This window comes from Phacochoerus africanus, chromosome 6 (genome assembly GCF_016906955.1).
Source record: "Phacochoerus africanus isolate WHEZ1 chromosome 6, ROS_Pafr_v1, whole genome shotgun sequence".
In the NCBI taxonomy this organism is placed as follows: Eukaryota; Metazoa; Chordata; class Mammalia; order Artiodactyla; family Suidae; genus Phacochoerus; species Phacochoerus africanus.
Window position 1 is genome coordinate 20122944 of NC_062549.1, and position 23389 is coordinate 20146332.

General features: G+C 42.5%; 1 protein-coding gene across 2 annotated transcripts in view; it reads left to right on the forward strand.

The window, feature by feature from the left end:
• The window catches only part of SAMD12 (sterile alpha motif domain containing 12), a 428710-nt gene that overhangs the window by 24984 nt on the left and 380337 nt on the right, over positions 1-23389 (forward strand). For both annotated transcript variants that reach the window (XM_047783374.1, XM_047783375.1), the window contains exon 2: positions 11719-11897. In XM_047783374.1, the coding sequence (XP_047639330.1) occupies positions 11719-11897 (179 nt within the window). The remainder of the gene's footprint in view (positions 1-11718; positions 11898-23389) is intronic.

Genomic DNA, 23389 nt, shown 5'->3' on the forward strand with positions numbered 1-23389 from the left:
CCCGAGGCCACACAGCTAGTCAGTGGCAGAGGCAGATTTATTTGATCCCCAAGTCCATGATTTTACTGACTAAGGAATAATTAAGATGTAGAGAAAAAAAAACCTGTCTTACTCCCCCAAGTAGCACGGTGTGGTGGGAACAGCATTGCATGTGATGAGAAAAAGTTCTTGTTTTCATTTCTGCTTTGCCACTTTCATAGTGGCCTTAACCAAGTGACTTAGTATCTCAAGTCTTTCCCTCCTTCTGATTTCCAATTCCCTCCTACTAATTAATACCTTAGTGACAGGAGATGCAAAGTCTTCCATGTATGTTAATCCTGTACTGCCTCCTCCTCCCTTTCTGAAATACGAGATTGTACTATGGAAGGACTTCTTAAAACAGACTCACTTTTTTAGCAGTTTGGTTTGACAGAGAATGCCATCAGCGCACCAGTAGAGTATATTCCAAGGTGCAGCTGTTTGCTTTTATCTTTATTTCAAACCTCATTTCTCAACCCTTACCAAGGTTGTTTATATATTTGTAAAGCTGTTCTTTTTTTCCTTCTGGCTTTACCCCACATTTTTTTTTTTTTTGGATTTCACTTTAGTTTTCTCTTTTCACCTGGGACCCCTACTTTAAGTCTGTACCATGTCCTTGAAAGTTACATGGCTACCGTTTTGCTTATTTAACAATTGTTGGAATTGTTAATGCCAAATATTCCTCCATTGTGATGGAGGAGGGCAGAAGCATGTATATGGAGAGCTAATGTTCATTTGAGCCTGGGGTAGGTGTCTGGTGTCCCATAGATGTCATCTCACCTTGTCAATATAATAACAATGTGTGCATAAGTAAAAAAGGTAGTGGTATTTCCGTTTAATGGAAAAGAGGTGATTTAACTTGCCCATGTATAAATGTATATAGCAAGTAAGTATAGAGCTTGGATTAGTGTGTAGCTGTATGCTGGGTAGGTGAGAGATCTGGATAGAAACACATGATTCCAAAACACTTGTAAATTCTTAAAACACATCTAGTATTTGTATGTTACATGTTAAAGATTATTTTATATCCAATGGAAAGCAAGTATCTTTTTTCTCTTTTGTGTGTGTGTGTGTGTTGTCTTTTCTGGCCACACCCACAGCATATGGAGGTTCCCAGGGTAGGGGTCCAATCGGAGCTACAGCTGCCAACCTACGCCACAGCCACAGCATCGCCAGATCTGAGCTGCATCTGTGACCTACACCACAGCTCAGGGCAACACTGGATCCTTAATCCACTGAATGAGGCCAGGGATCGAACCCACAACCTCATGGTTCCTTGTTGGATTCATTTCCACTGCACCATGATGGGGACTCCGAAATCAAATATGTTAAGTGTCCAGCTGACTGGGTTTTAGTAGTCGTATGGTATTGTGGGTATACCAAAGCAACACGGAGAGCACTTCATTTCATTTCTGAGGAGGTTCCCTCTACTCTTTCTGATTAAATCTTCCTTTGTCTCTTCCATTCAGCTCATGAACCTGTCCAATGGCCTTTTTATTTTGTTTTTTGTTTTTTTTTCAGTTTTAACATTTCTATGTTTCTTCTTTATGTCTTTTATTTCTTTGAGACTTTCTATTTCTTAGCTGAACCTTGCTGGGTGTGTGTGTTTGTGTGTATGTGTGGTGTAATTGCTCATTAAGGCATTTTTAACATGGCCTGTTTTAAAATTATCATTGAAGAATTCTGAGATCTATCATCTTGGCATTGGCATCTGTTGATTTGTCTTAGTATGAGATCCTCCTGGCTCTTGGTTATGAGTGATTTTTTAAAAATCAAAATTTGGACATCCTCCTCCCCCCCCGAAAAAAAACCCCAGACTTGGACATTTTCATTTTATGCTATGAGTCTCTGAATGTTAATTGCTTAAACCTTCTGTTTAGCTGGCTTTCTTTAATACTACTCTGGCCCAGTGTAGTTGGAAAATGGGTTCCTCTTTGTTATTTATCACCAGGAGGCAGTTAAAGTCCCAACTCCCCACCAGGCTTCCTCTGATAACCTAAGAGGGAGGGGCTGCCTCTTTCCCTGTTGGGGGGAACGTGGAGGGAGGAATGGTGGGAATCCAGTCTTCCCACATCAACTCAACTGACATTACGTGAGTGGGGAGGTGGCCTCCCTACTTGGGTTTCTATGACACTTACCCCCTATCCCCAGTGGGGGTTTGGGGGTACCTTATAATAGCCCAGGGAGGGTGGACGTCTAGGTTCCTCACTCAGCCTTTGCTGGTGTGAATGCTTGCATTCATTTTTACTGTGATGTTTGAATAGAGCAATTACTATCTCAAAGGTTCTGTCTTGCTGGGCTGCCTCTGTGCTCATCCTTTGGCTCAAGAGGACGGGCTCTTGTCTTACTTTTTTGTCTGTGCCCTTTGGCATTTTCAGGTTGCAGGCTTCTTCAGCTCCAAGTCTAGAACATATGAGGCGAAGAGAGAGCCCAAGGAGCTCACCTTTGTGTCTTCCTTGAGTTCCAAGGTCCCTGGATGGTATTTTTCTCTACTTTTCAAAGTCACCTTATGTCCAGGGTTTTTACTTTTCCTAGTGGGACAAATTGAAATAAGTGTCTATTCCATTTTCTCAAACTTCCAAGAGGTACTACCTAAAAAAAAAAAAAAAAAACCTTGAAAAAAATTCAGGATAAGTCACATGTAGTAAAGGAAAATATTGTTTTATGAAAACTTGTTTCACTTTATATACATAGATATAAATATGTTTGGGCACTGGTTCATAGCATGAAATCTGTTTCTTATAGTATCGATGATTAAAAAATGTTTCATCACCATCATAGACCACCTGTTTCTCTCTCAAACTGATACCTGAATCCTCTAAAACTTCATAGAACCTTTGAGTATCTGGCTTTGTATTCTCTTCCTGAGAGAGAAGAGTTAATGTTAGTGTGCCCTAGAGGCTGTCCAAAGCCTTCCCCTACTCTGCTGATGTTGAAAAGTGTCAATGAAGCATTATCTAAATTTCTGCTATATTTAGATTGTCTTGTCCAGATGTCATGGGTAGGAAGGGCAAATATTTGCTGTGGTTGTTACGCTTAATTGTCTTTGGGGAACAAGTTTCCCCTAAACTATTTTACAAAGACGGCATCGCCTGTGTAGCTGAGTGAGCCAGAGTGAGACTGCCTCATGTGCCTCAGAGGAGGCAGTGTCCCAACACAGCTGCATATGGTCTGAACACCTGGACGGGGTGGACAATCATCCAGGGCCAGATCTGGTGACCACAAAGTAGTTGCCAAGGCTACCATCAGGCAGACCTGTGTGGACAGCAGAGTGTGTTTTGGGGGATCCAGCCCTTTGTGTTCCCATGGTATTTCCTCTCTTCTCTCAAGGGCAGAGGGCCTGCCTCTTCTCCAGCCTCTGCTTATCCAGGATAAATGATCTGTCTGTTACTGGTCATTTCCACACTGGCTGGGAATGGACAGGTCCTCTTTTAATGCTGCAGAGTTACCCATGAGGAAGTTTATAGTTTATCCTGTTCCTTTTGATAGAAAGGGACCTCAACCTGTATCTGGAAATATTAAGCCTCAGCCTGTATCTGCAGAACCACATTAAGCTGACCAAGGAGAGGTTTGGTCGTCATATCCTGTCTTCTCATAGCCTGACCCAAATGATAAATCCAACATAATTTAGCTCATTGAATTGTCTGGGAGTGGGGAGTGCAGAATAAGTCAGAGCGAGTCCTTCAGCGACCCATGAGTTCTTTCTTGATGATGCTGAAGTGAAGGGGACTGGGGTTCTTGGACTCTAGGGTCTTCCAGAACATGGGTCTACTCTCCCCTGGAACACAGGGCTCAGCAGACTTATTTTTGTAAAGGGCCAGCCAGCAAATATTTAAGTCCTTCTAGGCCATATGTACTCACCTCCACCACTGTAACACAAACATAGCCATAGACAGTAGGTAAATAAGCATGACTGTGTTCCAGTAAAACTTTCTTTATGGACACTGACATCTGAATTTCATAAAATTCTCATGGGTCACAAAATATTCCTTCCCACCCCCCTCCGACTATTTAAAAATGTAGAAACTATTCTTGGCTCACAAGGCATGTGAAAACAGGCAGTGGGCTAGATTTGGTCCATGGGCTGCAGTGTGCTGACCCCTGCCCTAGCTGATGTCCCCTGGACAGGTTCCTTTGCCCAAAGAGATAGTGGGTTCGCTGCCCACTAGTTTAACACAAACTTTTGTTCCTGAGATGTACATTGCTATATTTTCATGTTAAAACATTAGTGACTTGACACCCATGAACTCCTATTCATTCATGAAAAAGTTTTTATGCGTGTTCTGGGCACCAGAGGCCCCCAGATGAGTTAGAGTTTTGCCCTCAAGTCTTCAGTATCACCTGGATTGATTCTACCTCTGATAAAATTTTTCTTGATAGCATAGATTCTTAATGTTATCATTCTTGCTAAGATGCAGCTTTCTAAGTCATAATGGGAGTTATGAGACCCAGACTGGACTACTTTGCTAGAATTTAATTTCTCTTTGTTTTTTTTTCCTCCTTGAGGAAGAGCCAAGCAGTTGTATGTTACTGGTTACATTGGAACCGTATGTCCATTGGGAACTGTTTGCCTGAAAGTTAGAGAAGACTTGATTCAAAAAAGTGGCTTAGCAACGTAAGGGATTATTTCTCTCACGTAGCACCTAGTCAAGAGGGAGGCAGTTAAGAACACAGTTTGGGTAGCCCAATGATGGCACAGACAGTGTGGCCATCTGCTCTGGGCCCTCCCTTTGTTTAGAGCCCAGTTGTCACAAAAGGTCAATGGCATCTGTAGATAAAACATCAGCATTCAAAGCAGAGAGAAGGAAGGAAGTGTGGCATCAAAATCTGCTCCTTTGTCGGTTCCAGAACTATCTCTTTACCCATCCAACTTCTTGGATCCCATAGGTGGGAAGCTATCAGCAGCTTCTTGTAGCTGCAAGGGAGGCTGAAGTGTTGACTGTTGACTTTGTAGCCATGTATGGGAAGTGGCAAGGAGGATAGTGTTGAGAACGTTTAGTCAGCCAGAAGTTCTGCTGCCAACAGTGAAAGGCCTCCTGTGATGCCCGGAGTACTTCTAGAGTTGTGCTGAATTTGGATCCAGAATATAATGAATAAGGCACTTCCCTTAATTAAACACATATTTGGAGAGTGTCTGCTATGTGTATATTATATGTGAGAGAGGTATGAAACAAGGTCCATGTCCCTGGAACTTCCTCTCTAGCTAGAAGCAAGAGAGGTACATGAAATTATAAATAATATCTCTCAGTTTTAATTGCTAATAATGGGGACTGCAGTATATTCATGTCATAAGGTTATGCAGTCATTTAGCAACATTTATTAGGTGCCAAATATGTACAGCTCTTTAGTCTTTGCAGGTACACAGATGAGTAATAGTGTTTCTGTTCTGCAGAAGGCACTTAAGTAAAACAGCAGTTCTGGGACAGCGCTATGGTTCTGCGATTTACCATATCTTTAAATTACACAATTAGGTTGGAAGCTACTTTTGTTTGCTCTTTTGAAAAATAAAGATGTAAGCTACTCATATAAGGGAATGGCAGTCAGTAGGGTTGAGTCAGTATCTTTCTGTCACACCTCTGTTCATTCTATGAATGATTCAGCATAACTGTGGATTACTCATTTGGCTAGGCACTGGGCTTGTAAAGCTCAATAAGAAGTCACTTGCTTCATGGGGCTCCTAGTTATAGAGTAGGCAGACATGTTAATAAATACTTTCAATGCATGGTATATACACACACAACAGATATAATAAGAAAAAGAGATGAATTGTCAACACTACTTAGGAGGATATAATGGGTGCAAAATCAGTTAAAACTTCATAGTGGAAAGAACAATTTCCTGAAGAGTTATCCATGCAAATATGGGAAGGGAAGACTATTATGGGAAAAGATCAATTCTGACAAAGCAGGGAAGCACAAAACATCACAGGAGCTGCATGCAGCATCTATGTGATGTTAAAAACCATTGGCGCAGGAGCCAGAGCAGCACCATCGGGAGTATTTGCACAGCCTCTCTGTTCACAGCATGCTGGGAATAAAGGAGCATTCAATTTGAATAAGGCTCTGTCCCTTGTTTCACTAGAGGGAGAGTGTGGCATGATGGGGATTGAAAGGACTGGGAAGCTGGGTGACTTCTTGGCAGATAAGATCTACTTGTTCTTACAAATGCATGCTGTGATGTCAGCATATCCCTCAGCTCCTGAGTCATCTTGAGATGAAATGAACGCTGGCTCTTAGGCATCATCTGTTACTGTGAACTAGTCCCATCACGATGGGATGCCTCAGAGGTGAGGGCCAGGAGGGCTTAGGCTCACCCCAGCAAGGCGGAGCATCTCTTCTGCTGGTCAGGCTGAGGCTCATTTTGGAGAACATGACCTTTCCAGGAAAGCTTGATAATCTGATACCACTGAGCTATCATTATCCATTTTTTTTAAAAAAGAAAGTACAGCAGAAATTGACAGAACATTGTGAATCAACTGTTATAAAAAAATTAAAAAAGCAACTTGTTATACTTGAAAATCACAAGATGATAGAAGAAAAAAAAAACCCTCTCAAAACTTTGAATAAAAATATTTTTGGAATTTTCCACTTATGGAGACAGTAGGGAGGTGAAATGAGAGGGAGTGCATTTTTGTTTTTAAATGTTATTGTAGAATATGTGGAACAAGTGTGTTGAGTGTGTGATTCAGTGGCATTAAATATATTCATACTGTTGTGCAACCGTCATCACCACCCATCTCCAGAATTTTTTTATCACCCTAAATTTAAACTCCATGCTAAGAAATAAGTCCCCATTGCCCTCTCCTTTAGCCCCTGGTAACCACTGTTCTGCTTTCTGTCTCCATGAACGTGGCTATTCTAGGTATCTCGTAAGTGGAATCATACAATCCTTATCCTTTTGTGATGGGCTTACTTCATTTCACAGAAAGTCTTCAAGGTTCACTCCTGTTGTAGTGTATATCAGAACTTCATTCCTTTTGAAGAGTAAAGAATATTCCATAGTATATAGATACCACATTTTTTTTATCTATTCATCTATCAATGGACATTTGGGTTCTTTCTGCCTTTTGGCTATAGTGAATAATGCCTCTATGAACGTGGATATACAAATACCTGTTCGAATCCCTCCGTCAATTCTTTGGCTGCATTGCTGGATTAAATGATAATTCTATTTTAATAACTTTTTTTTTTTGAGAAATCACCGTACAGTTTTCCACAGAAGCTGTCTCATTTTACGTTCCCACCAGCAATGCACAGGGGTTTCAATTTCTTAGGATTGATTTCTCAAATCAATGCTAAGACACGCATTTGCACGAAGAAGTTTCTCAAGTTTTCAAAAACAAAGCGACATTGGTAAAACTGTCCTGGTCTTAACTGATTTTAAGAGCTCACTGTTAGCAACTTTGACATTCAAGCGACTGTGGCAACCCTTCAGGTAAAGACTGCATGCAGCCCACCGTGTCAATTCTGTCACTAGAAGTCCACAAGGCACAAGGCTGGTTGGGAAGATCAAGGAAACGAGAAGCTGACCTGTGAGCTGCTGAGCCTGTTAAATTGAGTAAATAACTTTCTTTAGTGAAAACAAGAAAGGGTAGTGATGAGGACAGAAAAGGGAAATCAAATGGGGGCACCTTTTACAGGATGAACAAAGAGATGGAGGTCACAGCGTGTCAGAGGCCACTTGAAAGTTGCTTGATTCCTAAACATTAGGGACAGGAAATTTCAGGGAAAACAAAGCAAAGCCTGTCAGAAACGGTTTTAAAATAAATAAACCCAGGCACAAAAGCCTAAATCAACTACTGCAGCCGAGGAGGGAATAGCTATGGAGGAATAAAATGTCTGTGTGAAGAAGACAACATGCATAGGAAGTCGAAACTCCATACCCTGCCTTGTGTTTATAGAGATCTTATGTTTTATGTGTTCGGTATATCCTAGCAAGAAAAGATGCCTTTCAATGTAAACCATGCTGGTGTAAAAAAGAGAAGATTACTGGTTCATTCAGCAGCTGAACAAATGTTTCTTCAGTGCCTATTGCATGCCAGATTCGGGACTGAGCAGTGGCTGTGGAGCTTGTAGTTGGGGTCGGTGAGGTGGACAGATGAGTTAGACAGGCATCCTCAGACAGGAGATGAGGCATCAGGATGCCAGAGGCTCCTTGAAAGCCTTCTGGAGAAGTCTGAACAGATACGCGAGCTGCGTGGGTATTCACTTCCCCAAGAAGGAAGTGGGTTTCAGGTGGAGTAGAACCTCTTTCTAGGAGGAGGGACCATCCTGAGCCTAGGTGAGGGAAGTACGGAGTCTGATGAATGACGAGGTGGTGGCAGAGGAGGACAGGAGGTACTAGAAGCTACAAGCAGCTCAGTGACATTCCTCTGCCATGAATGTCAAGGCAGGAAGCAACTGGGAACCAGGCTGGAGCAATATCAAAAATATTTTTTTCACATTTCCTCATTAATATCTAACTCCATCCCATGCCAATCCTCCACCTCCCTACACAAGCACACCTCTTTTTAATAATCACAAGCGTATATTTAATTGATTCATTGTAAGTAGGCTAATCTTAGGGGATGGGGAAGCTGATTGATATTAACAGTAATTAGTCTCATGCTCTCATAGGTTTTGTTCTTTTTCTACCACTGCCTGAATTGGGCATTGTGGTTAGTGCTCCAGTATCTGTTCCCTGCTGCCTGGGTGAGTAGCAGCAGTGTGGTCTAGGGACTTGACCTTAGCTGAAGATCAGCTGGTTTAAGAGTAATCCTGTCTCCACTTCCAGAGTTTTAGTTCACTGATGGGTGTGTGGGATTCACTTGGGACCAATGAGAAAAGATGAAAGTTTGGAGGAGGAATGGGGAAAAAGGACTATGGTCAACCAAGCTGTTGCCTTGCTTCATGAGAAACAGAAGCTTGTAGCTCTGGTGCCACATGGGGACCTAGGCTTAGGATAAAGGTGACGTTATGGATAGCAGAATGGAGAGATGAAAAGAGAGTCCTTGATGGCACTGTTAAGCTGGGAAATCAGCAAACTCGGAACTTTTTCCCATTATTGGGCTTCCTCTCCTGAAAACTAATGATTTTCCTTACTATTCAATCTGTTAGGGTTTTTCATCTAAAACTTGAAATCATTTGCAGCCTAAATGATGCATGATCTTTGTGACCTTCAGGAGACACCTGTATGACTTTTTATGACTATAACCCTTTGAGCCTCATTTCCCTTATCTGTGAAGTGAATATAATTATGTCTGAGTTTTTCATGAAGATTATTTGCGATCCACCAAAAAGTCTGAGGGCGGAGGTATGCACTAGTACATATTGAGTGCCTACTATGCACCATGAAATAGGGTTGTTACTGTTTTAGGAAGCTTAAAGACTAGAAGATAAATTCATATAATTTTGGTATAAAATGGTATAAATAAGATCACATGCATATGGACCTTTGTACAATGAGTTTAAGATCATTCATTCAATATTTGTTGAATACTTACTGTTCCAGGCACATGATGTACTTGGGGAGGGGAGAGAATGAGGAATAGGATTAAGGAAAAGACATATCTGGAGAGTCGGTATTTAGGCCAACACCTGAAGGATGAGGAGGAATTAGGTGAAGAATGGACAAGAACAGCTCAAGCAAAGAAACATTATATACAAAGTCCAGAAGGCATGAAAGCACTTGGAGTGTTCAAGGAAGTGACAGGGAAGTGTGTGCTCCAAGTAGAGTGAATGAGGGATAGTGTAGTGGGAGAGGTAGAAAGGGGATAGATGCTGCATGGTCTCGTTGGCCACACTAAAGATCTTTGCATGATCTGGGTGTAAGATGAAGCCATTAGAATGTATGAGGCAGAAGAGTCTCGTGACCCGACCTATACGTTTCTTAGTGGGGTTGCTGGTGTCAAGTGAGGAAGAACAGTCGGGCTGGTCTGTGGTCTAAGGGAGAGATGGGGTATCTTGGACCAAAGTGATGGAGTGAAGTAGATGGGTTCAAGCAGCATTTCGAGTGTAGACCTTACTGGCTCTGATGACAGATGGAAGGGATGCGGTGAATTATGGAGAGAGTGGTGTCAAGGAGGACTCCAGTTTCTGTGGGAGTAACTGCAGAAGACTGGAAAAGGTGAATATCTTTTGGTAGCAAAACCAAGGTTCAGCCTGACCATGTTAAGTGTGAGATCTGTGACACGTTGACATTGGGATGTTGAATAACAGTTTTACTTAGGTCTGACGCTCATAGAAGTTTTTGTTTGTTTGGCTATGTTGGTAACATGCAGAAATTCTAGGGCCAGGGATCAAACCTGAGCCATAGCAATGACGATGCAGAATCCTTAACCACTAGGAAACTCCAGAGATGCCTTTCTAGGCTGGATTTAAAATTAGATTGGATCAGAAGCAATGGGAATGGATGGGTCCTGTAGGGAGGTGGTGGGAGAGTGGGAAAAGAACCTCTGCTTCTTCTGGGAAGCCCTCCGTCACACCTTCAGGTGTGAAATATTATTTCAGAAGCCTAGTCCAGAGAAAAGGAAGCTCTGACCTGGATGGGGTGCTAAGTAAAGGGAAGAATTTTAGAATCACAGATGTCTTTTGAAGGGGAAGAATGCTGAGAAAGGGGAAAACTGACGATGCTGAGTAAAAGGCCATGGTCGATGAAGTGGAATCTGGAGGGAGATGGCAGGGGATTGAATATTCTGGCCTTAAATTCTCTGAGGCCAAAGGGCAGGGGATAATAATGGAAGTTTAGCAACATTGGAAGGGTTGGGGGTCACAGAGGAGGGAATTCTCTACCAGAGACCTCAAAACACACATACGACCATAAACACATATTTATGCACAGCGACCAGCTGCATGTGCATAAGTACACACACACACACACCCCCCCTGGTGGTTCATGCAGGTCATCCAGGTGGAATGTATGTTTTCTATAACATCACTGCTATTTCACTGATGGTGACGGGTACATAGGAGGGACTCCTCAGAATGGGCTTTAGATCCTATTTGTGAGGGTATCCGCATGAAAGGATGTAGAGAGAAAGATGAAAATAGAAAGCTACTAGGATCGACTCCCTTGACCCCTCCCCGCTGACCTTTCCTTCTTTTGTGAAGCATTACTGACTCTTGTAAAACCACTCATTTTTTTGTCTGTTGTCTGCCTCTTCTGTTGGATTTTGAGTTTTTGGAAGCCAACATCCATCTTATGTAAATCCATATTTCTTGGATCTGACCCAGGAGCGATACATAGTAAGTGCTCAATAAATGTTTGTTGAATGACTACAAGAAGGTATACTCGAGAAGATGCTGGAAAGAATAGAGAAGATTCAGAAGCCAGAGGGAATGAGGATTTTTCTAGATGGAAGCAGAGATATAAACAAAATTGCAGGGGGTCGAAATAATTGCATGTGTGGGAGGCAGTCACCAAGTTGCCTGACTCTTATTCTCGTAATGTGGGGATTCATCTCTTGCTCAAGGTCAGACACTTGAAACTGATGGTTTCAGGGATTTGTACTCTAGTCTTCCTGACTTCACAAGCTCCGGATTCCCTTCCCTACCATGCTCCCTCCTCACCAGTCATCGCCCCAGTTATGACCCCACCTCTCAGCTTGGAGATGCCTTATTTCTTCCCACTTAAGCCGATGAAATAGTGTCTTTCAGGGACGCCTTCTTCAGCAGATCTCTTTTCTGAGTTGGGTTTTTTTTTTTTTTTCCCCCTCTTTCCTAGCTCTCCACTGCGGTTTGAACCCACGGGGTATTGATCACCCTGCCTGTGCCGAAGGTATTAAACTGCAAATTGAAGGTGAAGGCATTGAATCTCAATCCATTAAAAACAAAAACTTCCAGAAGGTGCTTGACCAAAAAGGAACCCCCAAGCGACTGCAGGCAGAAGCCGAGACAGCTAAGGTAGGTCATAATCCAGCCAGTTAAGGAGTCTGAGGCTGCGACTTTGATCTTGTGTGGTCCAGCCCCAGAGAAGAACTGATGGTGCTTTCACTGATTATCATAGTTATCTTCAGTTAAAGGAACACTGCTCCCGATTGCATGGAATCAGAAATGAAAACATTGGCTGCATCCCCTTTTGAGGAAAATTGAAACACATTTGTGGTCGGTCTCATAGCATGAGACTCTTGGGAATGGTATAGAATGATCTACAGAGTGCCTTGGACTTCATGCTGAATGTTTTGTTTGCCAGGCTCAGATTTAATGTTTTATGATTTGGGGCAAGTCATGTGACCTTCCAAGTCTCAGCTTCTTCACCTGTAAGAGTGGATATCATACAAACTACCTCCCCCATCCGATTGAACAGATGCAATAATACAGTGTGTGTGGAAGTGTTTCGCCAAAGCCCCAGTTGTCTGCATGAGTATGAGGAGCTTTTGCAGACACACGCAATGAATAGCAACTGACATTTTATTAAATACATACATGTATCCCGGGTACCGTTTGAAGGACTCTCGATATACTGGCTTATTGTCTCTGTAACAGTTCTATGAGGTAGAGAGTAATAAACAGGACCCTAATTAATGACAGGTATAATTGTTTTATTTTGTTGCAGACTACTTTGTTCTTTTAGTTTTTAGCCTAGATGTAGCCATAAAACACACAGTAGCAATCAGGGAGCTAGAGGGTAGATGATTCTTTAGCAAGGAAAATGTCTTGTGAAGATTTTCCACAATGAAACTGGCACTGTATGGGGTTTTGTCTGAAATCGGTGAAGATACTCTTGTTGGAGGGGCATATGAGGTTGCTCCTTGGAAACAGAGACGTAATCTTTATGTGGCACTTGGTTTCTCCCCTGTGCGTTTCCTGCAAAGGAATTGCCCGTCACATGTTTGTGGAGGGCATGAATGTATGCATACTTTGGAAAGCAAACTTCGCAGCCACCCAAGAAACAAAACATTACGTGGAAAGGGCACTTGGCTGCAATACAGTAATTACTTCCCAGCCCCGAAAACATGCCTTCCAAAATCACATGTGAACTTTTCTACTTTATCTATGGTTTTGAATAATTACCACAGTTGCTTCCCTTCGTGAGTGTAGATAATTAAAAACTGATGACATTAAAACTGTGTGTGTGTGGGTGTGTTATAGGGAGCGGGGAATGATTAATGAGGAAGGTATTGTCCATATCTTGTGCTACACATTTTAGTTGAGAGAAGTTGCACCTCATAGGAAATTAGTTGATCGTGGATGTTTGGTTTGTGAGAAGAGTTGGGAATAAGTGAGCCTTATTATGACGTCTGTCTGATCAGCCAGTGATGCCACACAGGCATCTTGAAAGAGTGAAGAAAAGTCTGAAGGGTCTTCTTTAACCAGGAAGATAAATGCTATGTCCGAGTAAGCTCTTTTCGAAGAGATGCTTAAAATATTAAAAATTAGAGTAGGGAAAAATTAACACCTCCCTGATTTTAATTCCACTTTAAACAGATCCAGATTCTCTTATTTGCAGCACAGATGGGTAACGTAAGAAGTTCAATTCAAATCTAATGTGATTTGATTGCTGCTGAATTATTCGGAACGTGCTATTGTTGTCAGCCTTCAGTTTTCATGTCAGCAGCACTTGCCTGTGCCTCTAGATCACTTCACGTTTGCTCTGCTGCACACCCACTTCACTGAGAATGTAGTAATCCACAATGCATCTCTCCTTGGGAATAGACTAATTGGAAACCAGATTTCTTTGCATTTATCCAGATCATCTACAGTGAAATCCCAAACAATTGGAGTGGAGAGGGGATTCTGAGTGTCTCCACACGGACCTTATGAATCAGAGTGAACAGACTAGAAGCTTTTAGTTGCACTCAAGGGACTTATTTTTTCATGGAAGATTTGATGACAACCATGATTGCTGGGAGGACAAGATGAAAATGAGTACCACAGAGTGATTACCTGCAGTGTCACTTGCCCTGGAGATTTTGTACCACGGACAGTGTGAATGCATTCTGTGCATGTACAGACACATGTAAATGTGCCCTTCTGTTGCATTTAGAGGGTTATTGGAGTTGTGAGTCATCTTTTTTCCTGGGGTAAATAATTGAATCTCTGGTAACTTGACCTACCCTCGACTCACCTAAAAAAAAAAAAAAAGAAACCTCTGGCTAGAAATGCATGCTTTTAAAGCCACTCTGTAATGTAAATTGGTGCAGATTTTCTGGAGGACAGTCTGATAGTAGTTATCAAAATTTGTTAATGTATATAATTTTTGAGCCAGTACTTCCCTCTCAAGGAACTTGTCCTAAGGAAATTATCATGCAGGAGTGCAAAGACAGCTGCAGGAGAATGGTCCCTCTGGTGATCTTTATAATATGAAAGCAATGCCTATTCATAGGACACTGGCCAAAGAAACCGCTTATTTATGGAATGGAGTACAACTCTCCCTTTATAAGGGTGAGGGAGCGGATGTGTATTTTTCTTACTATAAGGGTGAGGGAGCGGATGTGTATTTTTCTTACTCTGTTCTAGCTGTTGTAACAATATCTTAAACTGAGTGGCTTAAAAAAAGTAGACACTTATTTCTCACAGTTCTAGAGGCTGGGAAGTTCAAGATCAAGGTGCCACCAGATTGAGTACTTGATGAGAGCCTGCTTCCTGGCTCATAGACGGCTCACCATCATCTTACTGGGTCCTCACATGGTAGAAATGGACCAGGAATCCCTCTGGAGTCCTTCACAAGGGCACTAATCCCATTCATGGGGGCTCCACCCTCATCCCATAAGCCCTTCCCAAAGGCTGCTCTTCCTAATAACTGTCGGGTTTTAGCATATGAATTTTCGGGGAGTGGAGACATTTAGTCTATGGCAGGGTTTATGTGGGAAAATGAGTATGGTGCTTCTTTTTAGAGTTGAGGGGGAGATCGCCACCCAGTGTGTATAGCATGTTCCCCTTTTCATAAAAATGTCCTTTCTCTGTAAAAGGCATCATGGAATCTGAGAGTCCACTCCACAGTTTGAGCAGCAGTTTATATTTGGAGCTGAAATTTTATGGGGAAAACTTTCTTCTGCACTTGATTTTTTTTTTTTTAAAGATATGCATTCTTTTTTTTTTTTTGGTCTTTTTAGGGCCACACCCATGGCATATGGAGGTTCCCAGGCTAGTGGTCGAATCAGAGCTGTAGCCACCGGCCTACATCAGAGCCACAGCAATGCAGGATCCAAGCCACATCTGTGACCTACACCACAGCTCACAGCAATTCCAGATCCTTAACCCACTGAGCAAGGCCAGGGATCGAACCTGCAACTCATGGTTCCTAGTCAGATTCGTTAACCACAGAGCCACCATGGGAACTCCCTAAAGATAAGCATTCTTGAAGCATATTTATTCTAAAGCCCTTTTCAGATTGTCTCATTAACTTAAGCAGTTCAGCTGTGACTTTTTCTGTTTGTTGAGTTGGCATTCTGCCTTTGATGGTGCTTTCTTTCCTCCAGAGGCTTCCAGTTTTGCTTGTTATTTGCCAAGGGGGGGTAGTTACCTTGGGGACCATGTGTGCCTTGGAATGTGGAGGCCCTTCGATGAGATGCCTTTTTGATCTTTGTGCTGCTGAAGGGAGCACTGATGAGGTGCTTTTGTGTTTGTCTCTTCATGAACTTTTGGGGATGGAACAGCTTTGACCAGGTGTTTAATTATGTTTCAATTTGATGTTCTTTTTGTTGCTGACTGACTAGCAAATCAAGCCCTCTCCAGATGGGCTCCCCCCTCCACAGGCTTCACACGGGAACCTGGTTCCAGCTCCCTCGCACACCTGTGAGCTCTGCCACTTTGGCTCTGGCCATGTTGGGCTTTGAAGCCAGTTCCTGTTCCAAATCTCCAGTGGGCATAGGGAAATTCAGGCTTCCTCATTGCTGTGGGTTTCTGGCACCTAGATTCCTCCTCCCTCATGTCAGGTTTGGTCTTCCATAAATTTACATAAAAATATATTTTATAGCATCTTGAAGTTTCTGGAGCCTGAGAGGGGATTGTATTGAGCTTAATCTCCCATCTTGACCCTGAATTTTATATCCTTTTTTAATTAAAAAATATCTCTATCTTGGAGTTCCTTTTGTGGCTCAACAGGTTAAGAAACTGACATGGGTGGATGCAGGTTTGATCCCTGGCCTCGCTCAGTGGGTTAAGGATCTGGCATTGCCATGAGCTGTGGCATAGGTTGTAGATGTGGCTCGGATCTGGCTGTGGCTGTGGCATAGGCTGGCAGCTGCAGCTCTGATTTGACCCCTCACCCGGGCACTTCTGTATGCTGCATGTGCAGCCATAAAAACAAAAACAAAAAAACCTCTTATCTCTGCATATTCTGAGAAAAATCATTTTTATCTTAAATGTGATTTGGGACCTTCGGCCCCAATTACACAAAAAACTAGGACTCTAGTTCCAGAAAGAGGTTCTCCATGCCACGAGTTGCCTTCCACTCTTATAGACCAAAGAGACATCACTAGAGAACCAAGCTTACTTTTAAGCCTTATTACTGGGTAGCAAAGGCTAGTTAGAAAAGCCAGATCTAATTAAAATGTGGATTTGCAAAAGATGTTTACCAATGGGAGTCCTAAATGCCAACAAGGACTTTGGAATCCAGAGGGTATGCATACATATCACAGCTGCAGTCATAAGTTCAAAAGGCAAAAACTATGTTGACTTAGCTTTACAGGTGGATACCAGGCAAGGGAGAGTCAGTCTCACCCTTCATCTCCTCAGGTCCAGGAGGTGTGAAGGTAAACAGCTTCTTTTGTTCCCTCTCCCACCCAGGGGCACGTACAACCACCCCAGATGAGAGCCAAGATGAGGATGCATTTCCTTGAAGGCACAGCCCCTATTTTCCCCCATTATTACCGTTCTAGTCATGTGGGCTCAAGGCCAGCTCACGGTCCTGTAGACCAGGTGTGGTTCCACATAGCATCTTTCCAGGAGGCAGCCCTGTGAGTGACTGACATTCTTCCCAGACTAGGCTGAGGTTGACTAACTCTTTCTTCCCAGTGCAGTAAGGATGGGATTGCCAGAGAAAGTAGGTAGAGGAAGAAATTTACCTATGGTGTATAATGCAAGTAACATTCAAATGCCCAGCAGTAAGAATAGAAGGAGCCCAGGACCCCTAGCAGTGAAGTCCTGGCTCTCTGAGCCAAGGGGTGGCCGCGAACATCCTCAGGCACACTGGGCAGCAGTCTCCTTGAGTCACGATTTGTGTTGTGGAAGCTGAGGTTGGAACAGTAGGCTGGGGCCAAGTCATATGGGGTTTGAATGCTAGGAGCATGGATTTATTTCCTATCTGTACCATCCAGTATGGTAGCCACTAGCTGTGCATGGCCCTAGACACATATGAAAATGAATAAAATGAAAAAAAAAATCACTTCTCTGGTCATACCAACTGAATCTCCAGTGGCCTGCATGAGTCCAGGGATGATGTTTTGAATAGCACAGACATAGAACATCACAGAAGGTTCTATTGGACAGTGCTGCTCTGATCTTTGGAAGCCATTGAGGATCTCCCGGTATAGGAGTAAGATGAAAAGATAGAATTGTGCGAACATTCTCGCTGACCTTTGTTCTTGGGCCTGGGGGCACATGTGTTTCAATCATAAGAAGAATGTGGAAAAGGGAGTCTGTTTTGAAAGTGATATTCCTAAATGCTCTGATAGTTGGAATGTGCGTTTCCATGGCAACTTGGCCTGTGGAGAAAGATCAGCCCATCAGCAGGCAATATCCTGGCTGCTCCCTCTCTTGGAATTCTGGTCTGTGTCCTCACAAATGGCCTAAACACAGCAGTGGGAAATTAGAAACTCTTGACTTCTAAAACTGATTTTCTCTGACCTTACGAGGAAACGTATGCTGTGTTTTCATGCCTATAAAATAAGGGTTTCATAAAGTTAATCTTTATTTTTTTTCTTGCCCACAAGGCTAATTCACCGGAGCCTGTAAAGTGGTGAATCAGAGGACTGATCAAGAGCCTTGGTGGCTTTTCGTGTCCCCTGTATACGTGTGACTGCCCCCTGCCTTTTTGTTTATAAAATCCCCATTTTGCAGCTGAGAAAGCAAAGGCTTTGGATGACTTCCCAAAACTTAGTTTCTGGCTAACCATTGGAGGAAGATGAAATTCAAATCTAAGAATAATGCCTCTAAAACCAGGATTTTTTTCATTCCTTTAACATTAAATGTGCTAATGATTTACTTGAAAAGAAAATATAATCTGATACACTGACAGTCTGGATGAGGCAAAAGAAGAGGTTAAAATGCTACAAGTATTTTTTCTTCCTTGGATAGAAACACAGAAAATCTTGATTGCTGTATTATATAAGGGAGAAGCAGTGCCAGCATCTAAAACAGTGAATAATTGCCTGCCCTTGGCTTTGGGATGCATTCTGTGAATCTTTGGCAGCAGATAGCCTTTTCTCATTAGGCTAATATTAGATTTAGTTTGTATTTCTTTGGCACAGAGTTAAAGGAGCTGGCCTGCAATTTGGTGCTGGAGGCAGGGGGAGGAGAAAGCCTGGTGCTGTGGATAAGCCACAGGTGGATAAATGGGAGATGACTGGAGGGCGACTGGTGGACATTTATAATAGTGGGCAGGAAGCAGTCATCTGGGATTAAAACAGAAAGCTCAAAGAATTTTGACTTGGGTCAAAGATGAAGGGTGGATTATATTTACCCTTGATCAAATTACATAGCTCAGCTGCCTCTGAGAAGGTCTGTAGCAATTTGGGGATAGAATGATCTAATTCTTGGCTATCTGTATTTCTTGGCTCTGGGAGCAGGCATGTCTCTAACAGAAGCTGCCAACCCAATATAATGTCACCAATGATATGAAAGGACATAATGCACAGGAAACATAATGAGCACATAGTTAGTTAGGAATTGTCAGGGGTCAGAATAAGAGAGGCAAGCCAGAATGACTTCATGCTAAGTGAGTTCCAGAGACCCACTACATATGCACTGGATGCTTGAAAAGATCTCAGGAGAAACTGCAGTTAACCCGTATTTGAACAGGTGAGCATTTATTATTAAAGGGTTGAGCTCTGAAAAGTATGACAGTAGAGCGTATATTCGGGCCATAGTTTCATGGTATGATCAACAAAGAAGGGACCTGATTTCGTAGGTAAGAATGAGATTAAATAGCTTCTCCAAAATCCTGAGGCTAGGAGTGGCACTGTCTGGCCTAAAACACAGCAATTCTAACACCTGGCCAGTGCTTTCTACTCTGTTGTGCTGACAGATCCACACAAAACAACAAATGCTTGCAGCCATTTGGTTAACATTCCTTTCCTTGTGTACCAAGACCTTGGTGCATGCCACTGAGGATAGTGTTCAGGGGAGAGGGCGCTCCTCGCAGTGTTGGATCAGAGCCCAGTTACAGTTCCATCGACAATTATAACAAAGCAAAGAAAGGGCATTGGAGTTCCAGGGATGGTTTGTCTGGTGGCACTCTGCCCAAATGCTTCTCCTCTCCAGCCTGAAACTTGCTTTTTTATACATAAACCTTTCAACCATAGTGGCAGTTAAAGAGTCATAATGGTCAGAATTGGTCGAGAAATTCCAGCATTGTATGCATCTGTATAAAAGCATGTGTATAATTTGTACTTAAGAAAGAGACAAACTTAGGTGGCACACATGAGCAGTAAGCTCATTCTGTAGTTGTGCTGTAAAGACTCGAGGAGGTCCTGTTGTGGCTCAGTGGTTAGCAAACCCGACTAGAAACCATGAGGTTGCGGGTTTGATCCCTGGCCTCGCTCAGTGGGTTAAGGATCCGGTATTGCCATGAGCTGTGGTGTAGGTCGCGGACACACCTCAGATACCTCATTGTTGTAGCTGTGGTATAGGCCAGCAGCTACAGCTCCGATTGGACCCCTAGCCTGGGAACCTCCATATGCCGCGGGTGTGGCCCTAAAAAGACAAAAGACAAAAAAAAATAAAAAATGAAGAATTGAGTCCTTGATGGGCAACACTGGAAAAGCCTAAAGGCATCCAAGAGCCCTGGTCAATTCAGCTAAGTGAAGAACTCAAGGAGCAGATAAAGTAGAACTTGTGAGAGAAGCTTTGAGGCTAGGATGAGCAGCAGAAGGTGATGGAAGAAAGTGGGGTGTGATCTTTGCCTTCACCCCCAGCTGGAGGGCTACTGCTAGTTCCTGGTGGGGGCTGGGGGGCCTTGTGGTTCATCAACCACACACCATCCTTGAGCATATACAGGATTACCTTCTCTAATTTCACACCCAGATGCTAAAACATTTTTATACGATGCATGTTATTTAATACAATTTCCAAGCATATCTTTGCTTTCCCTGATACATCACAGTTACTGTTGAACTATGACTACTTGGACACAGGTAACCATTTAGAAGAGGAGTTTGACAGCTTTTACCGTAAAAGGTCAGATAGTAAATGGCTCTGCATGGTTGGTATTGCTGTCCCCATCTAACTTTGAGGAAGTGGATGCATTTTTTAGATTCATGCTGCATGTCTTCACTGCTACCCATTGTCTTGGCCGTGCCTCAGTCAGTATCAGGTGTGGGACAGCTTGGCTTTAGTTACTGAACACCCAGTTTTATGGAGAACTGTTGGGAGAGGGTGGGAGGTAGAAAAGAATATTTGAAACCATTTTTAAAAAACACTCTGCTTTCTCTTCTTTCTTCTCTATAAATATACAAATGGCTATAGATTATGTTCTGCTTGGATCCAAGTTGCCAAAAGTTAATGGTTGTAAAAGAAAAAAAACACTGTAGTAAGTCATAAGTCACTTAAGACTGCCATGATATATTGCTCATGACGAGAAAGATCTTATAATAATAATAGTTTTCAAATGTTGCTTTCACATGTGACCTTACACATCTACTGTTACAGACTGCTTGGGCTGCTATAACAACACACGGTAGACTAGGTAGCTTCAATAACTGGCATGCGTTTCCACAGTTCGGGAGGTGGGAAAGTCCAAGGTCAAGTGGCAGCCAATTTGGTTCCTGGTGAGAGCCCTCTTCCTGACTTGTAGATGGACCCTCTGGCTGTGACCTCACATTGGTGGAGAGAAAGTGAGCTCTAGTCTCTCTCCCCTTTCTTAAAGGGACACTAATCCTATCCTGGGGCCCCACTCTCTTGGCTTCATCTAAACCTGATTATCTCCCAGACACCCTACCTCCAAATACCGTCCACTTTGGGGGTTAGGGCTTCAACCTATGGATTCGGGAGGGGCCAAAAACATTTGGTCCAGAATACATACCAACCGCATTTTGGTCAAGTGGCTGAGTGTTAAATCACTCTTTGGCTGAAGTTGAATATCATCGTCATAGAATGAATGTCTGGTGTATAAGAATCTGTAATATTAGTAAGAATACCTATTTATTACAACCTAATTAAAATTGTACCAAGCATATTTTTCTTTTTTTTTAAATTGGCATCGTAGTGTAGTGGTAATAATTTCCCAGAGCTGTCAATTCCTGTGGTTTTTGTGTTGTATACTTGTGATACTGAAAATATACTCTTTCAACTCAGGTCAGTGAAGGAGCAACATAGATTTTTGTCAGACTCGGATGCTACAGGGTCGTGCTAATGGTGCTATTCTCAAGTCATTAAACTTTCCTCCTCTCCAATGACAACTGACTTAAAAAAGACCTCAACTCTTGGGCTTGCTGTCTTGGCTGAAGCTCATAAGGCAGTTTCATTGAAAGGATCCCATAAACCAAAGCTTTGGGCTGTATTTAAGGAAGATGCTTTTTAAAAGTCTTCAAGACCAAGCTTAATTTTGTTGCCATTCCTGTGGTTTCCTTTCTTTAAAGATATGTGCACAGTATTTGTTATAAAACGTGGGTTTCAATTCAGCAGCCAGAATGATCTTGTTAATGTGCGAGTCAGATCGTGTTATTCCTCTGCTCAGACTCTTGTAAACACTCCTCATTTTACTAAAATTAAAAACCAGAGTCCTTTTGGTGTCCTACCAGGCCCTGCATGATCTGGTCCCTGGCAAGTCACTTGTGTCATCTGCTGCTACGTATACTCTTCCAGGTTCAGGCTGCTCCTGGATCCAACCAGGCATCTTCACATCCCAGAGCCCATGTACTGGCTGTTCCCTCTGCCTGCAATTTCTTTTTCTCAGGATGCATAAGGCTCACTCCTTCAAACCTTTGCTCTAGCATAACCTCCTCAGTGAGGCTTCCTGCACCATTTGGCCTCTTTCTCAATGCTTCTGATCCTCTGGCTCTTGGGTTATTCTCCCTCCCCTACTCAATATATCCATCACTTTCTAAAGCAGTATCATCTTATGTCTTACATTTTTTTTTTTTTAGGTCATCCACTAAAGTGTAGACTCGGAGGACAGGGACCAGTTTTGTGTTTTGATAGATCCCTTAGACTCATAACCATACTTGGTATACCATAGGGGCACAATTATTTGTTGTTTACATGAATTACTGTAATCAGTGTGCCTTTAATTTTCACCTGGCTGATAAGCTCCCTCCCACTCCCACCCCACTGTTTAGGACCGCACCTGTGGCATATGGACATTCCCAGGCTAGGGATCGAATCGAAGCTGCAGCTGCTGGCCACAGCAATGCGGGATCTGAGCTGCATCTACAACCTACATCACAGCTCACACGATGCTAGATCCTTAACCCACTGAGCAGGGCCAGGGATCAAACCCCCATCCTCATGGATACTAGTTGGGTTTGTTACTGCTGAGCCACAGCAGGAACTCCCCTGGCTGATAAACTTTTAATATAAAAAAAGGAGACTTTTTATAAGTTACATGAAATTTCCTACTTTTATTATTGGACAAGGTATTTTCATTTGGCAACAATAGCCCAAAGAACATCCCTATTTTTGTGACTAACAGGGCTGCAATAAGATGATCAGATATGTAAGTAACCTACGTGATCAAACGATCATTAATTTCACAAGGTCAGGGTTGCCAAAAGTAAAGTTGAAATAGCATTTGGCTGCTTGGCCTGCCAGAAACCAAGGCTGAAGCCAAATCCTAATAGAATTTTGGCCCAATGCCACACCAAAGCCAAACTTTATCTATTCTTTATATAGTTAAGCAATTTAGCTCCTAAATGCGCTCATGTCTGACTTGCACATTGTGTAATTTGTTTGGGGGGCAGGGAGAAATCTGAGAAGAGCTTTTCTCACATTGTACTAAATAGATAAAGAAGGGTTAACCCTATACATACCTGGACAGTGGTACCTTTTTAGAGGTAGCCAGAACTTAAACAGAAGACAGAAAGGCATCAAAGAATGTTTTGTCAGGAAGAATGTTTTTTGCTTGTTTGTTTTAAATAAATTTTATTAGAGTATAGTTGACGTAGAAAGTTGTTTGTTTCAGGTGTACAGCAAAGTAAATCAGTTATACATATACATATACCCATTCTTTTGCAGATTCTTTTCCCATATGGGTTACTATGAAGTACTGAGTGGATTACCCTGTGCTATGCAATAGG